This window comes from Juglans regia, chromosome 7 (genome assembly GCF_001411555.2).
Source record: "Juglans regia cultivar Chandler chromosome 7, Walnut 2.0, whole genome shotgun sequence".
Taxonomy (NCBI): Eukaryota; Viridiplantae; Streptophyta; class Magnoliopsida; order Fagales; family Juglandaceae; genus Juglans; species Juglans regia.
The window spans coordinates 34,039,339-34,058,804 of NC_049907.1; the positions used below are offsets into that span (position 1 = coordinate 34,039,339).

The 19,466-nt window shown below is 35.7% G+C and overlaps 1 protein-coding gene and 1 non-coding gene across 2 annotated transcripts; one reads left to right on the forward strand and one right to left on the reverse strand.

Moving 5' to 3' along the window:
* Window positions 1-232: 232 nt before the first annotated feature.
* Window positions 233-13,153, reverse strand: LOC109019719 (protein pleiotropic regulatory locus 1-like). Its single transcript, XM_019002069.2, has 17 exons — window positions 12,769-13,153; window positions 12,632-12,656; window positions 12,351-12,471; window positions 10,552-10,633; window positions 8,918-8,980; window positions 8,329-8,413; window positions 5,587-5,679; window positions 4,896-4,959; window positions 4,219-4,304; window positions 4,033-4,134; window positions 3,821-3,904; window positions 2,008-2,068; window positions 1,802-1,868; window positions 1,605-1,682; window positions 1,097-1,161; window positions 823-900; window positions 233-740 (listed from the first exon to the last, which is right to left on the reverse strand). Exons 1-17 carry the CDS (start codon window positions 12,900-12,902, stop codon window positions 568-570), a joined length of 1,461 nt encoding a protein of 486 aa, XP_018857614.2. The 5' UTR covers window positions 12,903-13,153; the 3' UTR covers window positions 233-567.
* Window positions 13,154-15,293: 2,140 nt separating this feature from the next.
* Window positions 15,294-15,489, forward strand: LOC118349080. Its single transcript, XR_004802073.1, has one exon. It is a non-coding gene; the product is annotated as a U2 spliceosomal RNA (small nuclear RNA).
* Window positions 15,490-19,466: the final 3,977 nt, after the last annotated feature.

Here is a 19,466-nt window from a genome sequence, read left to right on the forward strand (position 1 = left end):
TAGGGATGCTTAAATAATAAAAACCGTACCATAGCTTCAATCCAGCAACAACTCTTAGGGAACAGAATAACCAATGAACTTGGAACATAATTTTGGCAACCCATGTTTTCTATGTTCTAAATTTAATTTCATTATGCAGTGTTAAAAAAATCTTTCAGTGAAATTGGACCCAAAAATTCAAATCGCAAGAGACGCCTTTAAAAATCTTGATTTAAACCGTTAGACGCTGAAAGCCCTTGATGAAAACTGGCACTAATTTAAATTACAACTACCGAGTCGCTAATGTCTCAATAGTTTACATGACTTTGAGCCACATCCAACCCAAAACAAAAACAATTTAGCAACACCAGTCACTCTACAACAACAAAAGCTAAAGATTTCGGTACAAAGAAAACTTCTTTAAAGACCAAATATATGAAAATTTCTGCCTACAGGTATTGACGCTACATCAAAGCTTACAAAAATATATTCCCCGGAAAGCCCTGTGTATTTAATAAAGCAAATCGCATACACGCATTACAGTTCTAATTTTGCTTCACAATTTTCCATATCAACGTGAGATGACCACTAGAACCGCCGAATATCTTTAGGTGGCTTAAAATTAACGGGATGGGTTTCTGGAGTAGCATTCTCATCTTCTTTCCACATTTTAATTGTCTTGTCAGCCTCACAAGTAACAAGCCTTGAGCCAGTTACGTCGTAGGATGTAGCATAGATTCCAGCTTCACTATCCAATGAGCCTGCAAGGAAGAACTTAACAGTCATTAAACTGGACTCCTCTTAGTCACTCCAAAAAAAAAAAAACACACACACAATACATACCAGGCTGTACAATTGTTTGGGATTGCTGAAAATTGTGACCACTCTTCCAATCCCAGAACCAAAGACTGCCATTGTCACCTTATATAAACAAAAGGAGAAAAGATTAAAAAGATTATTTCCATAAACCTCATCGACTTCAGTGTGGAAAATACAAGGACCCAATGTTTCCAAAAAGAGAGAACAACAAAAGAAAATAGAAGAAAACAAGTATGAGAAAGTAAATTGTAGAAAGGGTGCCTAGACATCAGGCAACCAAATTTATCAAATCCCATACCTCCTGTGGCCAACACACCCTCCTCATTGACAGCCATTGCATTGATTATAGTTTTTTGCTGGGAGCTGCTCAGAAACCACCACTAACAACATCAGAATATCAGTTTATCACTAGACTTGGTAAATACACTCAGTGGATGCTCAGAGTGTACTTTAAAAGTGATTTTTGACTGATTCCAGCTCAAGTCAATACGAGAGGAATTAAAAAAAAACATAGAAGTATATGTGCAAAACAATGGGTGCATCATTAATTTTGCCTCTTCCCAACAAGAGGGAAAAATTCATATAGTTATTATTAATTATTTGCAGCTTTCACTTGGCTGCCTCAGACTATCATCACAAATCAGAATCGCAATCTCACTTGGTTATCCCAAGAAAATCATTCGAGTATCACTCCTATTAAGAAATAGAATATTTTTTTACAAGACAACAGAATATTAAATATTAACAGGGAAGAAAAGAAAATTGTCTGCAACTTTACATAAAAGAAAAGCTAGCTGAGAACTCACAGCAGGTTGTGTAAGAATTCCCCTTTCGGGAGGTTAAATTTTTTAATGTTGTCAGCTGAAGCAGATGCAAAACAATTCCTGAGAAGAAGACGGCACAATAGTTGATATGTTTTTTAGCAAAAGCATGACATTAGAAAACCACAGTTCTGTTATTTAACTTATTTCACAAGTAACAAATAATAGGTATAGGCACATACTCTTTAGGATGTGGTGCCATTGCTCGCACCGACTTTTTATGGTGAGTGAGAGTAAGCATTGTTTTTCCTGCCAGGCAACAGTTTATATGTGGTTTATATATGTAAAAGGCTGGGAAGTAGAAAATGAAATAAAGAAAAATGACTAATTATATATATATATATATATATATTTTAAGAAACGAAATCAATCACTACAACACAATTACCAAATCTGAGGTCCCAAAACTTGATGGTTGAGTCATGAGAGCCAGTAACAACTTGTGGATCCTGAAAAAAATGAGAAACATAATATAAGATATCACCAAAGTCCCCACACCCCTTGATGTGCAAATGCATATAAAATTAACAAAAAAAAGCCCTGAACCAGTATTTGGTAACATCCACACAAACTAATAGACAAAACCAAGATATTTAAGTTAACGTTTGAATAACCTCTCAAAGGATATAACTTGTGTCCTACGCCACATAAAGTAAATGAGAGATTTTTTTTTTTTTTTTTTTTTATAGGTAATCAAGAAGTTTTATTCATAGAAATAGGCACAGCCCAAATACACATGGAGTATAAATGAGAAGCCCCTAGGTATGGTTTACAATCGAAAGGAGAAAGTCATGGACATTTAGTCCATTACAAACAATGACCCCTGCACATAAGATCAATGATTTATAAAAAAAAAAAACTTTAAGCTCATCCGTTGTTCTCTCACGATCTTCAAAACTCCTAGCATTTCACTCCCGCCAGATGCACCAACACATACATAAAGGAACCATTCTCCAAATGGCTGCCACTTGTGAGTTACCGTGGAGGCCTTTCCAGCTCGCAAGGAAATCCATCAATCTATGAGGCATGACCCATGACAATCCCATTCTCATGAAGAAATCATCCCACATGGTCCTGGCCACCTCACAATCTAAAAGCAAATGATCTACTGATTTACCGTTTTTCTTACACATACAGCACCAGTCTAACACCATAACCCAGTGTTTCCTTAAATTATCTGTGGTAAGAATCTTGTCCAATGACGTTGTCCATACGAAGAAAGTTGCCTTTGAATGAGCTTTCGTCTGCCATATACTCTTCCATGGGAACATAGTCATTCCAGGACTCATTAGAACTTGGTAAAATGATCTAACAGTGAATTTACCTTCCCTGGATGGTCTCCAATTCATCTTATCAGTTGTACCCTCGGTAATGTTTACAAAATATAATGTCGCATAAGACACTGTAATAGTCTCCAACTCCTAGTCTTGGGCTGCCCTAGTGAACTCAATATTCCACTTAGGGGAGCCGCTGGAAATGATCAATAGGTCAGCTATTGCTGCATCCTGTCTTGTGCAAGCTCAAAAAAGGTCGGGAATGTGTCTTGGAAACTTATTTCACCACACCATCTGTTGTACCAAAATCTAACACAAGAACCGTCACCCACCAGAATATGTTCATGTCCTTGGAGGATCTCCCAATGTCTCTTAATGTATTTCCACAAACCCACCCCATATGGGCCGCGTACCTCATTCGAGCACCATCCTCCCTAAGCCTCCCCAAACCATGAATCTATAACTGACTTCCATAGTCTTTCGTGTTGATACCTCCACAACCATTTACCCAGCAGGGCTTGATTAAATTTTGTCAAGTGGCAAATCCTCAATCCACCCACAGAAAATGGAGTACAGACCCTTGGCCAATTAACCAAATGAAATTTGAACTCTTCCCCCAATCCACTCCACAAGAAGTCTATTTGTAACTTCTCAATACGGTTGGCAACCTTTGTTGGGAGCAGGAACAATGACATGAAATAGGTGGGCAAATGAGAGATTTAAAAAAAAAAAAAAAAAGAAAGAAAGAAAGAAAGGGTAAAATTTGGCCCATGTCTGATTATAGTATTAGACATATACATGTATATATGAAAGCTTTTAGTGTGCATATATATGTATATATAAACTCTTTTAGGAAATAGACACTAAAAACTGAAATCAGCATATATTAGGGGAAAAAGGTGTCAACCAGAAACAGATTCCACGTACCACAGGTCGAGTAAACACTGAACAAACGGTGTTATCGTGCCCAGATAGAGCAAAAATCTGTGCCTTGCTACGAATATCCCAAACCTAAACATAGTTGCATTGAAACACAAAATCATTTTCTCATCCCAATTTATCACCAAAAAAACTCACTGTAGTAAGAAGCTTATAACAGCTTCAGTAGGTAATTTCAATCATAATAATTAACTGCATACCCGGCAGACAGAATCACGTCCCCCAGTCAGCAAAACATCAATAGTGGGATGAAGAGCCAAGCAATAGACGCCACTTAGATGACCATGATAAGACCGGATGGCCTAAACAAAAGTAATATGTTCTTAACAAGTAGAGTTAGCGATGCAACAGCACATTGAACATTTGGATTACGTAGAGTTTCTAACCTTATTCTGTTCAAGGTCCCAACATTTGACTAGTTTGTCATCACCAGCAGAAAACATGTACGTATGTTGGCTGCTGACAGCAAGGCCTGCAAAAGCACATTTTTACCATCTTTTTTTTTTTTTTTTTTAAGTAATCAAAATTCATTAAAATTGGATGATGTACCCAAGTACACAAGAAATATACAACAGAAACACCTAAAGTGAAGGAAAGAAAAAATCCACCAAACTAAGCTCTGACCCACCAAGTCCTATCTCGGAAAAACAAAGTTACCCCTCCAAAAAATCCCTTTAACTTAGGATTGAGCTTCCCACTAAGCCTACAGAAACAGTACAAAATCCCCGCACACTGTACAGAAAACCCTAAAAGCTATGTACTGGCCACAATATGCCTAAAATCAGATCTCCCTTTAGCTCTACTTCAGCTTGTACTTTCAGTCATAGTTAATAGAGGATTGTAACCTTCTTAAATCTCTATTGCCTTTATTTTTATTGCCCAGATTGGAACCACAGGCAGAAGAATCACTATCCTCAAGAGAGGGACTTGCTTCAATGGCTGTAAGCAAGGTGTCAAGGGATTCCTCATAGCCATCACACATTTTTTATCATCTTATACCTGATTCATTTACCATTTAGCCAATGGAACCTGATGTACCATCAATAATGTGTTAGGAACTGACCTCGTACTTGTTCTATGTGTCCGGTTAGGGTGAGTTTTAGCCTTCCACTTCCAACATCCCAAATCTGCTCAAGAAAAAAATCAAAGGGGAAAAAATACTCAGTTGTTGTTCCTTACCAAGAAACATCTCGAGAGACAGAGATCATGGGGTTTAAAATATTGAAAAGCATTAGGGTAGTAGCATAATCATAATTGTTATTCTTTGAATCCTAATAAAAGAGTCATCGGTTAGTAAATAACAGAAAGACAATCTCCTTATTGACCCATTCTCGCAATAACTGAGCTTTGGCACGCCACACTTTTTTAGTTTAATCAATTCAGTTTTGTAAGTTTTTACCAAACTTTCTGGCCATGTTTTGCCAAAACATTTTCTAACGAAATTAATGTTCCCCAAGACATTTCCAAGTTTACAGCAAGCAATTTCAGATCATCCAATGGGAATCACATGTGAGAGATAAAAAAATTTATGACTAGACAAGGAATTCTTAGAAAATGTGAAGCTAGAGAGAGTAGGGCTTTAAAGTAACACCAAAAAAAAAATCATAGAGATTTTTTTGGACAAGTAAAATTTTTTAAAAAAAAAAAAAAAGGAAAAATTATGAAAGACACCAAAGCAAACCCAAATGGTTATAATGCATCGTCGGAACAAGTCTCTAGAACTAATTTAGATGAATTAAACTGAAGATGGATACCTTGATTGTGCGATCGGCAGAGCCGGTACAAAACCATGTATTACTTGGATCAAATGCAATAGATCGCACCCATCCCAAGTGGCCACTGATGACCTAAAGAAATGAAATTAGAGAATGTTAAAGTGGCTAAGCAAAGATACAGCACCATTAACAACAAACTTATCAAATAAAAATATAATCCAAGAGGTCAGCCAGAGACGAGGTGTTAGCCAATCCATTACAAATGACATTGAGACTGGGAATCAGTATTTATTTTACAGTAAAAAAAAAAAAAAAGGAACTCCCAAAATTTACGGATGAGACTTTTTTTTCCTTTTTTTTTTAGCTGCATGGACACTTTTTTCTGTTAAGTAGCTGCATGGACACAAAATACTATACATTTCCCTTATTTTCCTCTTTTCAATTTTATTTTTCATTGCAACCTCATCTGGCTAGACCAGCAAATCAGTTCCACCTTCCGCCATTCAAAAATAAAGGAACAGATTCAAAAAATTGAAAAGTGACTAATTGCTTGTTTGTGTGTGTTTGCCAACATAGCCCAATCTAGCTATAATTTTTTTATAAATCAAGCGAAGTAATCTTTTTAAAAGCACAGAGGGCACAACCCAAGTACACAGGAAATATAAAAGGGGAATACCCATCTAGGGGAAGCAGAAAAGGAACAAAGGCCCATATAGTCTAGGAGAATAGAGAAACAGGAGCTGTAGCGAGCAGCCAAACATAGAGGGAAACCTAATTTACTCTAACTAACAGTAAAAAATTCATAAATAACGGTGATTGGAGTCAAAATTGAAAAATACTGCATACATATCAAAGGCAAGTCCAAATAGGAACTTGACAATTTATGCTTTAGATATAAAAAAGGATTCTGGTTCCCCAGAAACGCACAACTTGCTTAAAATTTCACAACAAAAGTTTCTTCAGGGAAAGGAACTGTAACACCCCGTTCCCGTAGGATAGAGATGTTATTAGCATTTATAACTTAGTGCCCGGTAAAGAGATTCATATCCAGAAATACCTCATTTATTGAAATTCATCAAAACGTTAAAACTAGATTGAACATGATTGTTTTAACAACTAAACGTAAAATAAAAGAACACAAACTAATCCTATGAATGACATAAAAAGGAATCTAATTCTTGTGTGAATATCACTTATTCATTCCTAAGTCTTTGTACTAGATCTATTCCTGGCCATCCAACTCTGCATCATCATAGACATCATCTGCGAGAATTAGACATAGAAGAAAACAAGAAGACAAACAAACAAAATGAGTCGAATACTCAGTAAGTAGCACATCATACCGTAAAATATAATTTTTGTAACATACATTTCATTTCTATGAGACTCTTCAAAACATACCTACAACTTCATAGATTACAATCAAACACGTAACATGACTTTCTGAAGGATTTTACATACGTATATCATTATAGACTCACATAGCAGATGTTTTAATCATTGACCAAAAGCGGAAGCATACATAATCGTGGCAAACATGTAATCGTGAATGCATAATATCTTATATCATGGAGTCTCCGTGTTTCACCTAACTTGCATAACATGGAGTGAAACACGCTTGGGTCCGTGTTTCACCTAACTTGCATAACATGGAGTGAAACACGCTTGGGTCCGTGTTTCACCTAACTTGCATAACATGGAGTGAAACACGCTTGGGTCCGTGTTTCACTTAACTTGCATAACATGATGTGAAACACGCTTGAGTCCGTGTTTCACTTAACTTGCATAACATACTTAACTTGCATAACATGGAGTGAAACACGCTTGGGTCCGTGTTTCACTTAACTTGCATAACATGGAGTGAAACACGCTTGGGTCTGTGTTTCACTTAACTTATGGTTAACCACGCTTGAGTCCGTGGCACCGTAATATTTCTTAACTTCCTTAATGCATGAAAATTTATTAGGTTTTCATGAATATTTCTAACATAGCATATTCTTGTACATGGCATAGCATAACATGGCATAATATGTCATATTCTTGTACATATCATAGCATGGTATGTCATATTCTTGAACATGGTATAGCATGACATAGCATAACATGACACTTCCTTATACATGGCATAACATAACATGGTACTTTCTTATACATGGCATAACATAATATGATCTGAATATTTTATGACATTTCATGGCATACATAATCTAAGTACTACATGAACATGGCTCGCATAATATGGCTATTCTATTACATGGCATACTTACTTGAATTACTACATGAATATCTCATTGCTTTCATACGATTTTTAGTAACATTCAATTAATCAAACAAATTTATTCATTCAAGTATAATCTCATATTCCCTCAAGATCATGAAAGGAATCTAACATTGGCTTGTCTCTTAGCGCAGCGTAGATAACCATCATAAGCACATCATATTTTCATATATGACAATAATATTCACAATACGCATACATTTATATGATCATACTATTTACTACCTCAAGACATATCTAATAAAACAATAACAATAACAATAACAAAAACAATAATAATAATAATAAAAATAAAAATAAATCACACTTTTGGACTCGGGGTGTTACAGGAACACAATTTGTTCCATATTTTAAAGAAAAGCAAACAGAATTTATATCCTAAAATTTTAATACAAGCATATAATCTGAATTGGAAAAAAAAAAAAAAAAACACCTAACGCAATACTAATGCCATTGGTCCACCACTTACAGCCTATCCATTTATAATTAAAAGAAAGGCTTACCCTGTAGGTCTTCCATGGAGGATGCCATACAGGACGTGGCCATTTGCTTGGGATTCTTTCCATTATAGCAGATGTAGATAAATTCCTAAAGAAAGAAACCAAAGCAATTCAAGTCAAATTGAGCTAGCATCAAACAATAACATAGATGTGCAAGTTTTTTTTTTTATAAGTACATTGATGTGCAAGTTAATGTATCAAAGAATCTACAATCCTCAACCGACCTTCAATTGTCTAGTGCTGTCTTGTAGAGATTTAATAAAAATAAATTATATTTTCAATGCTTTATAACAGCATTTCTGAAGAACAATATACAATAACAAGCAATATAGCGCATCTGCACATACTGCAAGTAAATTTCAACAAAAGACAGCATGCATGACATAATGAATACTAGCTCAGCAAAAACTGTCAAATTCTTTTATTTTAGCAAAATATGCCAAAAACTTGTCTGTTTTCTACTTCAATCATTATAAAAACTTAGTCCTTCAAAGAACTTGTAATATAATTAGGGGTTCTTTTCTTATCCCCACAAAAAGATGCTAAGCACTTGTCTGCATCTAAGAAATAAAGTAGAGAAAAAAGATAAAACCTTTCAGATGATCCTGAAGCAGAAACAACTGCAGAGCTTTTGCTGGGTAGACCAACATCATTCCTGGCAAAAGCATGCATCATCAGTGCTAGTTCAATACATTGGCAAATTTTCCTCCATATAATTATATAAGTTTAAATGCAACAGAAAATATTTTAAGAAATCAAATAAGAAAAGTTGGTTTTGTATGCCTCGGAGTTGTGAGAGTACTCAATATTACCACACTAGAATATGAGAATATTTGCTTACCATTCAGGAGAAAAAGTCACTTAGAGACTGAAAGACTAATACCTATGCAGTGGAAAGACCGACTGAACTGATTCTAGAACTGGTCAACTTAAACGAGATTATAGTAATAAAAGATAAATATACATATGTGAAAATCATATGTATCTATAAAACAAAAGTTGATGTGGCAAAATTTTATAGGTCTCTTTACTTGTATCTTTCAAGTTGTATACACTTGATTGTAACCCAAAAGAAGTAAATCCCAATCTATTTCCTTCCAATAGTCTGGATCCTCATCCTCAGTCTCTATTCTCTCTCAATAAGCCTCCATATCCCTCATCTCTAGTAGAACATCTCGTCCTCATCTCTCTCAGTCTCTAATGAGGTCAGAATCACTTTCTCCATCATCAAATCTTTAGTTTATTTATATCTTACTTATCAAAAAAAAAAAATCTTTAGTTTATTTATACCCCTTATTATCTTATTCCCTGCGTATGATCCGAAACAAGTTCGATCAATTAAAGATCTGAATGGAATATTGTTGCTCAGGATCCAACACCAATATTCCTCTCTCAAGTTATTGTCTCAAATGCCATTGCAAGCACCACTCAATCTCTTCCTCTGCCCAGTACTGACAATCCCCAAACCAATATAACCAACTATCGGAATATGATACCTGCATTGTCTCAATTTCAAAGAGAACCCAGTTGAAGTTCCTACCAAAACCGACTGACCATGCACACCCCTATTAGTGACAACCCATTACAGTACAGTGGTAATTTAGAAATATTATACCTAAAGATTAACTATCCCGCTACGAGGGAAATACAAAAACTATTGTTCCTTATAAAAGGGCCACAGAAAACATGGGCAGCAAGGTAGGTAACTAAAAACAGAATATCAAAGTGTGTTTGTATATGTGCAAATCAAAGAGAGAAAGGGGGGAAAGTTGTAACACCCCATTGGAAGGCCCAAACCACATGGTCTATACTCCAAAAGAACTAGTCAATAATATAATTGAAGCCTCATTAAAACATTTTAAAGAGCAAGAACTTTTCCTTTCCAAGTAATGTGAGATCTCATACGACCATCTATCCTTACTTATCATACGGGGCATCACAATTTGCCCCCCTTAAATTTTTGACATCCTCATCAAGCCCGTCTATCGTAAGTGACACGGCTCAAGTCCCATATTTCTGGTTGGGATAGGCTCTGATACCATTTGTAACGCCTCAATAGAAGACCCAAGCCACATAGCCTATACTCCAAAAGGACTAGTCAATGATACAATTGGAATCCCCCCATTGGAACATTATAAAGAGCAAGAGCCTTTCCTCTCAAACAATGTGGGATCTCATACACCACCTACCCTTACTTATCATATGGGGTATCACAAAAGTACTTACGATGCCTTTGGTTGAATGGATGGACTAACGATTAGATCATTTTGAGCTCCTCCCTTTTGAAGATCACTAGAATCCTCTGGACCTGCAAAACAATAACAACATATCCCAAAGATTTTAGTCATGTTTACAATGGCAGCAATATAATGCCTAAAACCAATGTCATTTAAGAAAGAAATAAAGCGTGCCAACATATTTTCTTCATGAATTTTGTTTCACTAACCAAAAGGAAATTATTTGCTTTTTTTTTATAAGAAAAATTTATTAATCCTCATAATTAGGCAAAGCCCAAGTACACAGGTAGTATACAAGAAAAATATACCTAATTACATCGTACTAACCAAAAAAAAAAGCATACAAGTCATTAAAATTAGCTCCCTCTAATACAATGGCCTTAGCCCAAAGTAACAGAGAACTCTAATACCCCCCAACAAGAACGTTCTCTATTTTCAAAGCAATGTCCATTCCTCTCTCGTTTCATATCACCACATAAGACATAAAGGCACCATCTTCCAAACCTCCGCTACTTGACGATTTCCCCTTACTCCATTCCAACAAGCCAAGAGATCCACCACTCTTTTAAGCATCACCCACGTAATATCCAGCCTTGCAAATATATCATCCCAAAGACCCTTAAGCCACATCACAATGGAGAAGAAGGTGGTCTATTGGTTCTCCATTCCTTTTACACATAAACACCAATCCATTATGAAAATAACACACTTTCTCAGCTTGTCTATGGTCAGGATTTTTCCATGAGAGGCCAACCAACCAAAAAAAGCAACTTTCAGAGGCACTTTGCTTTTCCAAATACGCTTCCAAGGGAAAATAGTAGAAGATTGTGAAGTCAAAGCATTATAAAATGACCTTACTGAGAAGTTCTTGTTTCCGGGATGAATCCACAACATTTTGTCCTCTACACCATGCTCCAAAGTCAATGTGTATAGGGAGCTGTATAAGTCAGAAATATCTCCCAGTTCCCAATCTTGTGCTGCTCTTATAAATGGCACATTCCACTGCAGCAGGCCATTTGAAATGTCCATATGATCGGCAACTGAAGCTTCCTTGTACAATGCTATTCTGAACAGAGAAGGAAAAGCCTCCTTGAGAGCAGTCTCACCACAGCAGACGTCAAACCAAAATCTGACCCTTGTGCCTCGACCCACCTTAAATCTGAAATTGCAAAAAAAAAAAATCCTCCCAGCCCTTCCTAATAAATTTTCAGACACCCACACCATATGAACCACAGACTTCATTAGAAATCCAGCTACCCCAAGTGCTCCCAAATTTAGCATCAACCACGGTCCTGTATAAAGCATCACTTTCTTGATGGTACCTCCAAAGCCATTTCCTGATAAACCTTATTGAAAGTGCTCAGCTTTCTTATCCCCAAACCACCACAAGAAAGGGGGGAACAAATCTTATCTCATTTAATCAAATGAAACTTTTTCTCATCACCAAGGAAATTATTTACTATAAAAGAAACATAACAAAAAAAACACTATATCCAACATTTCTTGATTATTAAGCGTTCAACTGGACCACTATTTGATCAAAAGACTGAATAATAGAGCACTTATATTGCAATCCTACTCGTATATAAATCATTAAGGATGGGAGACAAGCATGGAAATACCGACAAATCCTTAAGTGTAAAAAATAATTGACATTCTAATGTTGGCTAATGCAACTTCTACATTTTAGCGATTTAGTTAAGGTTTGATAACTAATTGCATATTATTTTGGTGCAAAACAAAACTCAATTCCAATCATTATGTTTTATCATTAAAGTATTAAAATACCTGTAAGAGCAAGGGTATTAGGAGGAACTGGAGGTTGAGCACCATGACCCGATGCAATGGCATTAACCCCAAGGGAAGGTTGACTCGTCATGGCTTTGTTTCCTCCATACTCCAGGCTTACCTACAAACCAGATAAAAATCTCGTTCAAAACCCATTCAAACTACAATCTCAATGGTTAATTAACAAACTTTAAATCATTCAAGATGCATTCCGAGATTTGTTCACTTTTTGTACACAATAAAAGAAGCCGAACTTGTAAATGAACGGAAAATTCACCGACCTTGTGGCTCATGCGAATATTTTTACTGCACAAATTAAAAAAGTTATCAGAAAATCAATTAGTTCAATGAAATAGGGCCACAATCGAGATTCAGTAAGGAATAAACATATAAATTCGGGGATGATATAGAGGGTGACCTCTTGGGATCGGGAGGAGCGAGGTGGCCATGCAGAGGGGAGAAGAGATCAAGCGCTCGCTTGAGGGACTTGAAGCTGAGCTTCTTCAGTGACTGTGGCTCCACTGGCTCCATTTCCAGGGTGGCCCCTGGCATCTTCGACGTCGAGTCTCGGTGATTACTCTGCAAGAGAATCTTATTCTAGGGTTTTAGGCTCTCACTTACGAGCTATTTCTCGCCCGAGTTGGAGTGGGGAGGGAGGCGGTAGGTTTCAAAGCTAGGCGCCTAGGCGGGCTTGAGGAAACCCGGGGCGGGCAGTCCAGTTCCCCAAACACGGGCTATTTGTTTTGCCGGACAAATGATCAAAAGCGCCGCCCGGCATGACCTGATCTTGGTTATCATACTCGTGCCTCCAAACATGAACTCAAATCTTTTCTTTATTATTATTTTTAATTATCCTGCTCATGCTAGTATGCTACTTATAACACCAACTTCCAACTCACACAAGAAATGTAACGTTAGATATAAATTTTAAATATATAAATTTTGTATAGATTTTTTAAAAAAGTAAATTTTATTAATAAATAATTTATAGTTTTTTATATTTTTATATGATAGAGTTTATTTTTTATAAAAATAATTATGCGAAACTTATATATTTAAAATTTGTACAAATTATTCTAAGTGAGAGTTAAATTTGACTCAAAAAAAATGAGAGTTATATTAGTTATTGATGGTGTTGCATGGGTGCTACTCGTAACTCCATTAGATAACAACCACGTTATTGATGTGACGTGTATTTTTTTTTATTTCTAAACAAGCAAACTTCGTTAAAATAAAAGATGATACATGTTAGAGGGGGTGGGAACAAAATATCCGAAAATAACAAACACAATGCAAATATGGTGAAGAAATAGAAAAAAAAAGGGTTTTGAGACCAATTTATTGTCTCTACCCAAGCCTTGCTAAGAGGGAACCGTCTTGAAAAACGTTTTGAAGGCAAGTCATCACTGGAAGCGGTGCAAGTGGATGCACTGTTGTTGAAAGTCTTGAGGTATTTGTTGGTGAGGTCCTTAGTCTCTCTCACAAGATCACCGATTAGGGAAAGCAATAATCCGAATAGACTAGCAGAGTAAGAGCAGATCTGCAGTGGAGGAATAGTCAACCCATGCTTCTGGAGTGGTGCATGAGGACCACACGCTGGTTGAATGGAAGAGGCGTCTGACCAATCTAAAGGATCAGAGGGTGGTGATTCTGCTGGTGCGACGCGTGTAGCCGGCGGAGCTACTGGAGTCCGGCGGCCCGTGAAGGCCACAAGTGGAAACAAACCGCGCGTGAGGGACACACGCCGACATATTGGACACGGTTTCGCGTCGTTCCATTAAATATGCGGGAGGAGAACGTCATGGTGGGGCGCGTGTCGACTGTTCATAGCTAGAGTGCAGTAAATCTGAGAAAATTCATGCCGGTGGAAAACTCAATGATGTTACGAGTTACATAGTAACATCATCGGGTATTAATACTCGGTGATGTTACAAGTATTATTACCCTTTTTCTTGCTACATTTGTGCAATATATCATTGTTTAATGCATTATTTAAATACTCAAAGGTCTTGCATTTAGAAATAAATAATTTATTTCTTTCATCCACCTCTACTCGTTGGAAAAGCTATTATTGGACAAATGACATGTTAATATGTCACTCTAAATATCTTTGATCTAATTCTATAAAAATGATTTGTGCAGCTGGGATTTCGAATCTCAAGGCTATAAAATGATTTAAATAGTGTAATTTTTTCATGGCGTGGATCTTGAAAGAATGTCTAATAGTAGTCTCAAATGAATATTTACAAAATGAATACTACCACATCTATAAAAAATTATATAAAAATTATTTTATAAATTGATGTGATTTTATCTAATTTGTTAAATCTATTTTACAATAGAAATAATTTTAGTAAGAGTATTTTCCTTCCAAGTTATACTTATAATCAAGCAAATTTAATCTCTATAAATAAAAGAAATAAATGTATTTTTCTTTTGCTAAATGTATTTTTTTCGCTTATTAAATGTATTTTATATTTTTTTCTCTTACTAAATGTATAGTGTATAGATGATAAGTAGAATAATTTAATTAATTTAAAAAAAATAAAAAAATAAAAAGAAGTGTGATGTGTAAGAATGATAAGTAATAAAATTCAGTTGATCACTTAAATTATAAAATGTATATATATATTTAATATCAGAAAACATGTCCAGAAAAATCTCACCAACTACTGGTCTTTCTTTTGTTTAAAAAAAAAAACTCAAAACTGGCGTCCAGCAATGGCGGAGCCGCGGATGCAACAGCCACTGCAGCCACTGTTCGTTCTGTGCGAAGGAAATCGAACAATGCTGCAAGTGTAAGTGGACGCACTTCACAATGTGATCGACCTTTACGGCTACTGGAAGCACTTCACGGAGTCTACAAAGTCCCAAACCGAATAGGTATGATGAGAGCGGGGTTGAGGCGATCTATAAAACGAGAAGCAATCAACAAGAATAAGCATACCTTTCTCGGCCTTTTGGCTAAGATCAAGTGTAGTATCTGTTCTTATCAGTTTAATATCTGATACGTGGTCCAATGGGCCACACGATATTAAATTAATTTTTTTAGGGGGAAGGCCCGTTACAGTAGCTTGCTGCTGGGGTCTTCAAGCGTCGCCCATGCGCTGCACTATTGCACGGGCCTGGCGCACCCCACCCAAGACTAACCCAACAATTTGTGTCGATGAATTACTCCTCGTTTAGAGAAAAACTTCTACGCTTTTCGCTTCGAAATACGATGTGGCAGAGTGAGCTGCTTCAAAGTGGGTCAAAGCCGAAGGTGGAGATGTTGTGCAGAGCGCTCTGATCATCTTATGAGCATCAATTGGGTATATTGTTTTGAGGAGTGTCCTGGCCATGACAATCTAGCTGGCTCCTTTCCTATGTGCCTGTGATTATGGTGGGGACATTGAGCAATAAAACTCTCCTAACCATTCGTTGTGCTTTTTTTTCCGCCGTTTTCTTCTTATGTACGTGCATAGTAGGCTGGGTTTTTTTCCAAGGATATATAGCGATGCTGTCATGCTGCATCAGTATGACTGATTAATTAATATAAAGTTCACTTTATCAGCTTTGATAGCGAAGTTAATTGTCCAGACTGACTTCCTTTGTTTGAAATTAATGAAATTTTCTAGATTTTGAAGTCGCGGCTGCATGTATGTAGTAATCTTCTACGTACTTAATTAACACGTTAATTTATTGTTTCGACTGTGACTTGTACAGTTGTAATTAATTACGTGAAATGTACATGATAGTTAGAGCTTTTATTTAGCCTCAAACCGAAGTAGTTTATTTTCATGTAGTTTTCCCATTGACTCACAAATCAAGGACATTGTGATCAGTCTGTCACTAAGGCAATTGAAATTTATAGCTACATATATACAGTCAAGCTGAGTGGTTGCTCAATAGTCCTTAGACTACTCACAACTAGTTTGGCCTTTACTCACTAGATGTTTAGGTGCTCATATTAGCCAGTTTCATGGCCACGAGTTGGGAACAACCAGTTAGGAATTGGGCGGGCCATGACTTCTGGCCCACTTCATTGATGACTTAAAACAACGTGTCCCGTATCATGTACAATAGCTGGACACTTGGACTCGTCAACCGTGACAAGAACTCTGTGACAAGAAGTTTTTAGCTTCACAAATGTAGAAGAACATGTACCAGTTCAGATCATGTATTAGGTAGTCAGTGAAGTTTCTTGTAGATGTAAAAATTTAGTCAGGATTAAGTGATCATTAAGTTAATAAGTTTGGATAGGATTAAGTGACTAAAATGATAGAATTTATCCTATCATTAAGTTAGTAATTTTGGATGAACGTAAATATTTATTGACTTTATCTATAACAATATTAAGTTTATCTATGAGGTATTAAAGGTTGTTTAGATAAGTCATAAATGTGAAAATCGAATCTCAAGGAATCTGCACTTATCCAGAGAAGAGGTTGATCTGAAATCTGTTACTGCAGTGAAGAGTTAACAACTTTGTGGCCGTCAGCAGAATCCTACTGAAACTAAAACTACTTTTCGATTGTTTACTTAAGAGATCATACTGATTAGGATCTGCAAAAATTCAGATCTATATATTTTCTAAAGCATTTTTCAATACATATTTTGCGAAGAAAATTTCTTGAAAATTTTTCATATTGGTTCTTTCAAAGAGTGTGATTGCGCTCCATCTTAAAGAATTGATTGGTCGAGTTTCAGCCACTGGAGTGCTAGGAGAAAAATCAATGTTTGAAAATCGTCAGAGGTTCTGGCTGCTACTGCAGTAGAAGACAAATAGGTAATTTGTCTGGTCAAGTAATACTATCAATTGATGAAGGTTTTGTAATTGATTTTCAAATAAAAAAATTTATTTTTTTGTGTTTGGCTGCCCCGTAGGCTTTTTTTAAATATTTTTTTAAAGGGTTTCCATTCTATATCAATATTGGTGTTATGCAATTTATTTACTTTATGTTATTGCTTAATTATTAAATAATTGAATGATTAAAGACTAACCAATTTGTTGAGTAAATCGGTAGATATTTTCGCTGCGTTATAATGCAGAGGTATTTGGGTAATTTCAATTGGTATCAGAGCACGGTTCACTCATTCGAGTGTGATCCGTTCCCCTATTGATCATGTTGTTATATGTTCTGCCACACTTTGATGGAGAAAATTATGTATATTGAAAAGTTCGTATGAGGGTTTTCCTTAAGTCGTTAGATGAGCGTGCGTGGTATGTAGTTGAGTGAGGATGAACTAAACCCGAGACAGACAATGATGCATGGACAAAATATGAGATCACCAACTCTAATTGGAATAGTAAGGGATTTAATACTATCTTTATGACTGTATCTCCCGATGAATTTAAAAGAATCTCAATAAGTAAGATTGCTAAAAAAGTATGAGATGTCATGGAGGTTACACATGAGGGGACAAAGATCGTAAAAAATTCAAAATTATAGTTGCTAACCTCAAAATTTGAAAAGATTAAGATGTTAGAATATGAAAGTTTTAATGATTTCTATGCTAAACTTAACGATGTTGTGAATTCTAGGTTTAATCTCGGCAAGAAAGGGGAGGATTCAAGGGTCATGAGAAATATTTTAAGGTCTTTACCTGAAAGATTTCGCCTAAAAGTTACAGTCATTAAAGAAAGTAAGGATTTGGATGCTGTTAAGGTTGAAGAATTGGTAGGCTCCTTACAAACATACGGGTCTTCTCTTCCACAAACAATAAAAGGTAAGTCCATTGCTTTAAAAACAATAGAAGAAAATAGAGATCATTTTTCTGATGAAGAAAATCTGAACGATAAGGATATAGATCTTATTGCAAGAAAATTCAAAAAATTCTTATTTAATAACAAGATAACAAATGGAAAGTAAAATAGAAGTAAGAGATTTTTTGCTAAAAAGAGTGATTCTGAAAAATGGGATAAAGATAAATCTGAGCAAAAAGATAAAGTGAAATGTTATGAATGTTCAGGTTATGGTCATATAAGAATTGAATGTCCAAATTTTAAGAAAAATAAAGGAAAAGTATTGAACGTCACACTTAGTGACAATTCAGAATCTAAAAATTCAAATTCATCATCTAATGATGAAAATTCTTTTGTTACTTTTTCTACTATTGTTAATAATTTTTCTAATATTGTGCATACAAAATCTGAAAGTGAATTTGATGATAGTGACTCGGATATAGCTATTGTTGTGCTGACCATGAGCTGAGTGTACATGAAGCATATAATGATTTATGTGAAGAGGTGGTCAAGTTGAAAAAAAATTCAACAAGAAGCTATACAATAAACTCACAGTTATGGAGAATAAAAAGAATAACCTTGTTGAAGCGCTAAAAATTTCTGATGTTGAAGTATCAAGGTTAAATGATTAAAATGTTGCACGAGAAAGAGAATTAAAAAATGTTCAGGAGTACAAAGCAAGAACTGCAACTTAGAAATTAGATGGGATATTAAGCTTTCAAAAATTCAGTTATGATCACACGGGTTTGGGGTACATGACTTCCCAAAGCAAAGAACTTCAAGCCTCATCATCCGATACCACTTCATCAAAATGTATCATTTTTGTTAAAGAAAGTCAAGATGAAGAAACTCCAAAGAAGGCTGTGTCTAAAATTCATGTTCAAAGAGCCCTACACGATATATCAATGACAAAGAAACCCAACCAATGTATGTCTAAAGAAGTTTTTAGCTTCGTAGATGTAGAAGAACATGAACTTTGTATTGGGTAGTCAATGAAGTTTCTTGTAGATGTAAAAATTTGGTTAGGACTAGGTGACTAAGTTGATAAGTTTAGATAAGATCAGGTGACTAAAATGATAAAGTCAATCCTATCATTAATGTGGTAGTTTTGGATGAATGTAAATTATTTATGACTTTATTTATAACAATATTAAGTTTATTTAGAAGGTATTAAATGTTATTTAGATAAGTCATAAATGTGAAATTGAGTTCCAATAAATATGCAATTATCCAGAGAAGAGATTGATCTGAAACCTGTTACTGCAGTGAAGGGTTATAGTGAAATGTCAGCGTGAAATGTCAGATTCTGTCAGGAGACTAGAGTTTTAGGAGAAAAGCTAATGTTTGAAAATCGCCAGAGATGCTGGCTATTACTGCGGTAGAAGATAAAT

Coding starts and splice junctions, on each gene's coding strand:
- LOC109019719 (XM_019002069.2), bottom strand. CDS start 12,902: ATGCCAGGGGCCACCCTGGAAATGGAGCCAGTGGAGCCACAGTCACTG. Junction 12,472..12,631: donor ATATTCGCATGAGCCACAAG/GTCGGTGAATTT, acceptor TCTGGTTTGTAG/GTAAGCCTGGAGTATGGAGG. Junction 1,869..2,007: donor GTTTTGGGACCTCAGATTTG/GTAATTGTGTTG, acceptor GTTGCCTGGCAG/GAAAAACAATGCTTACTCTC.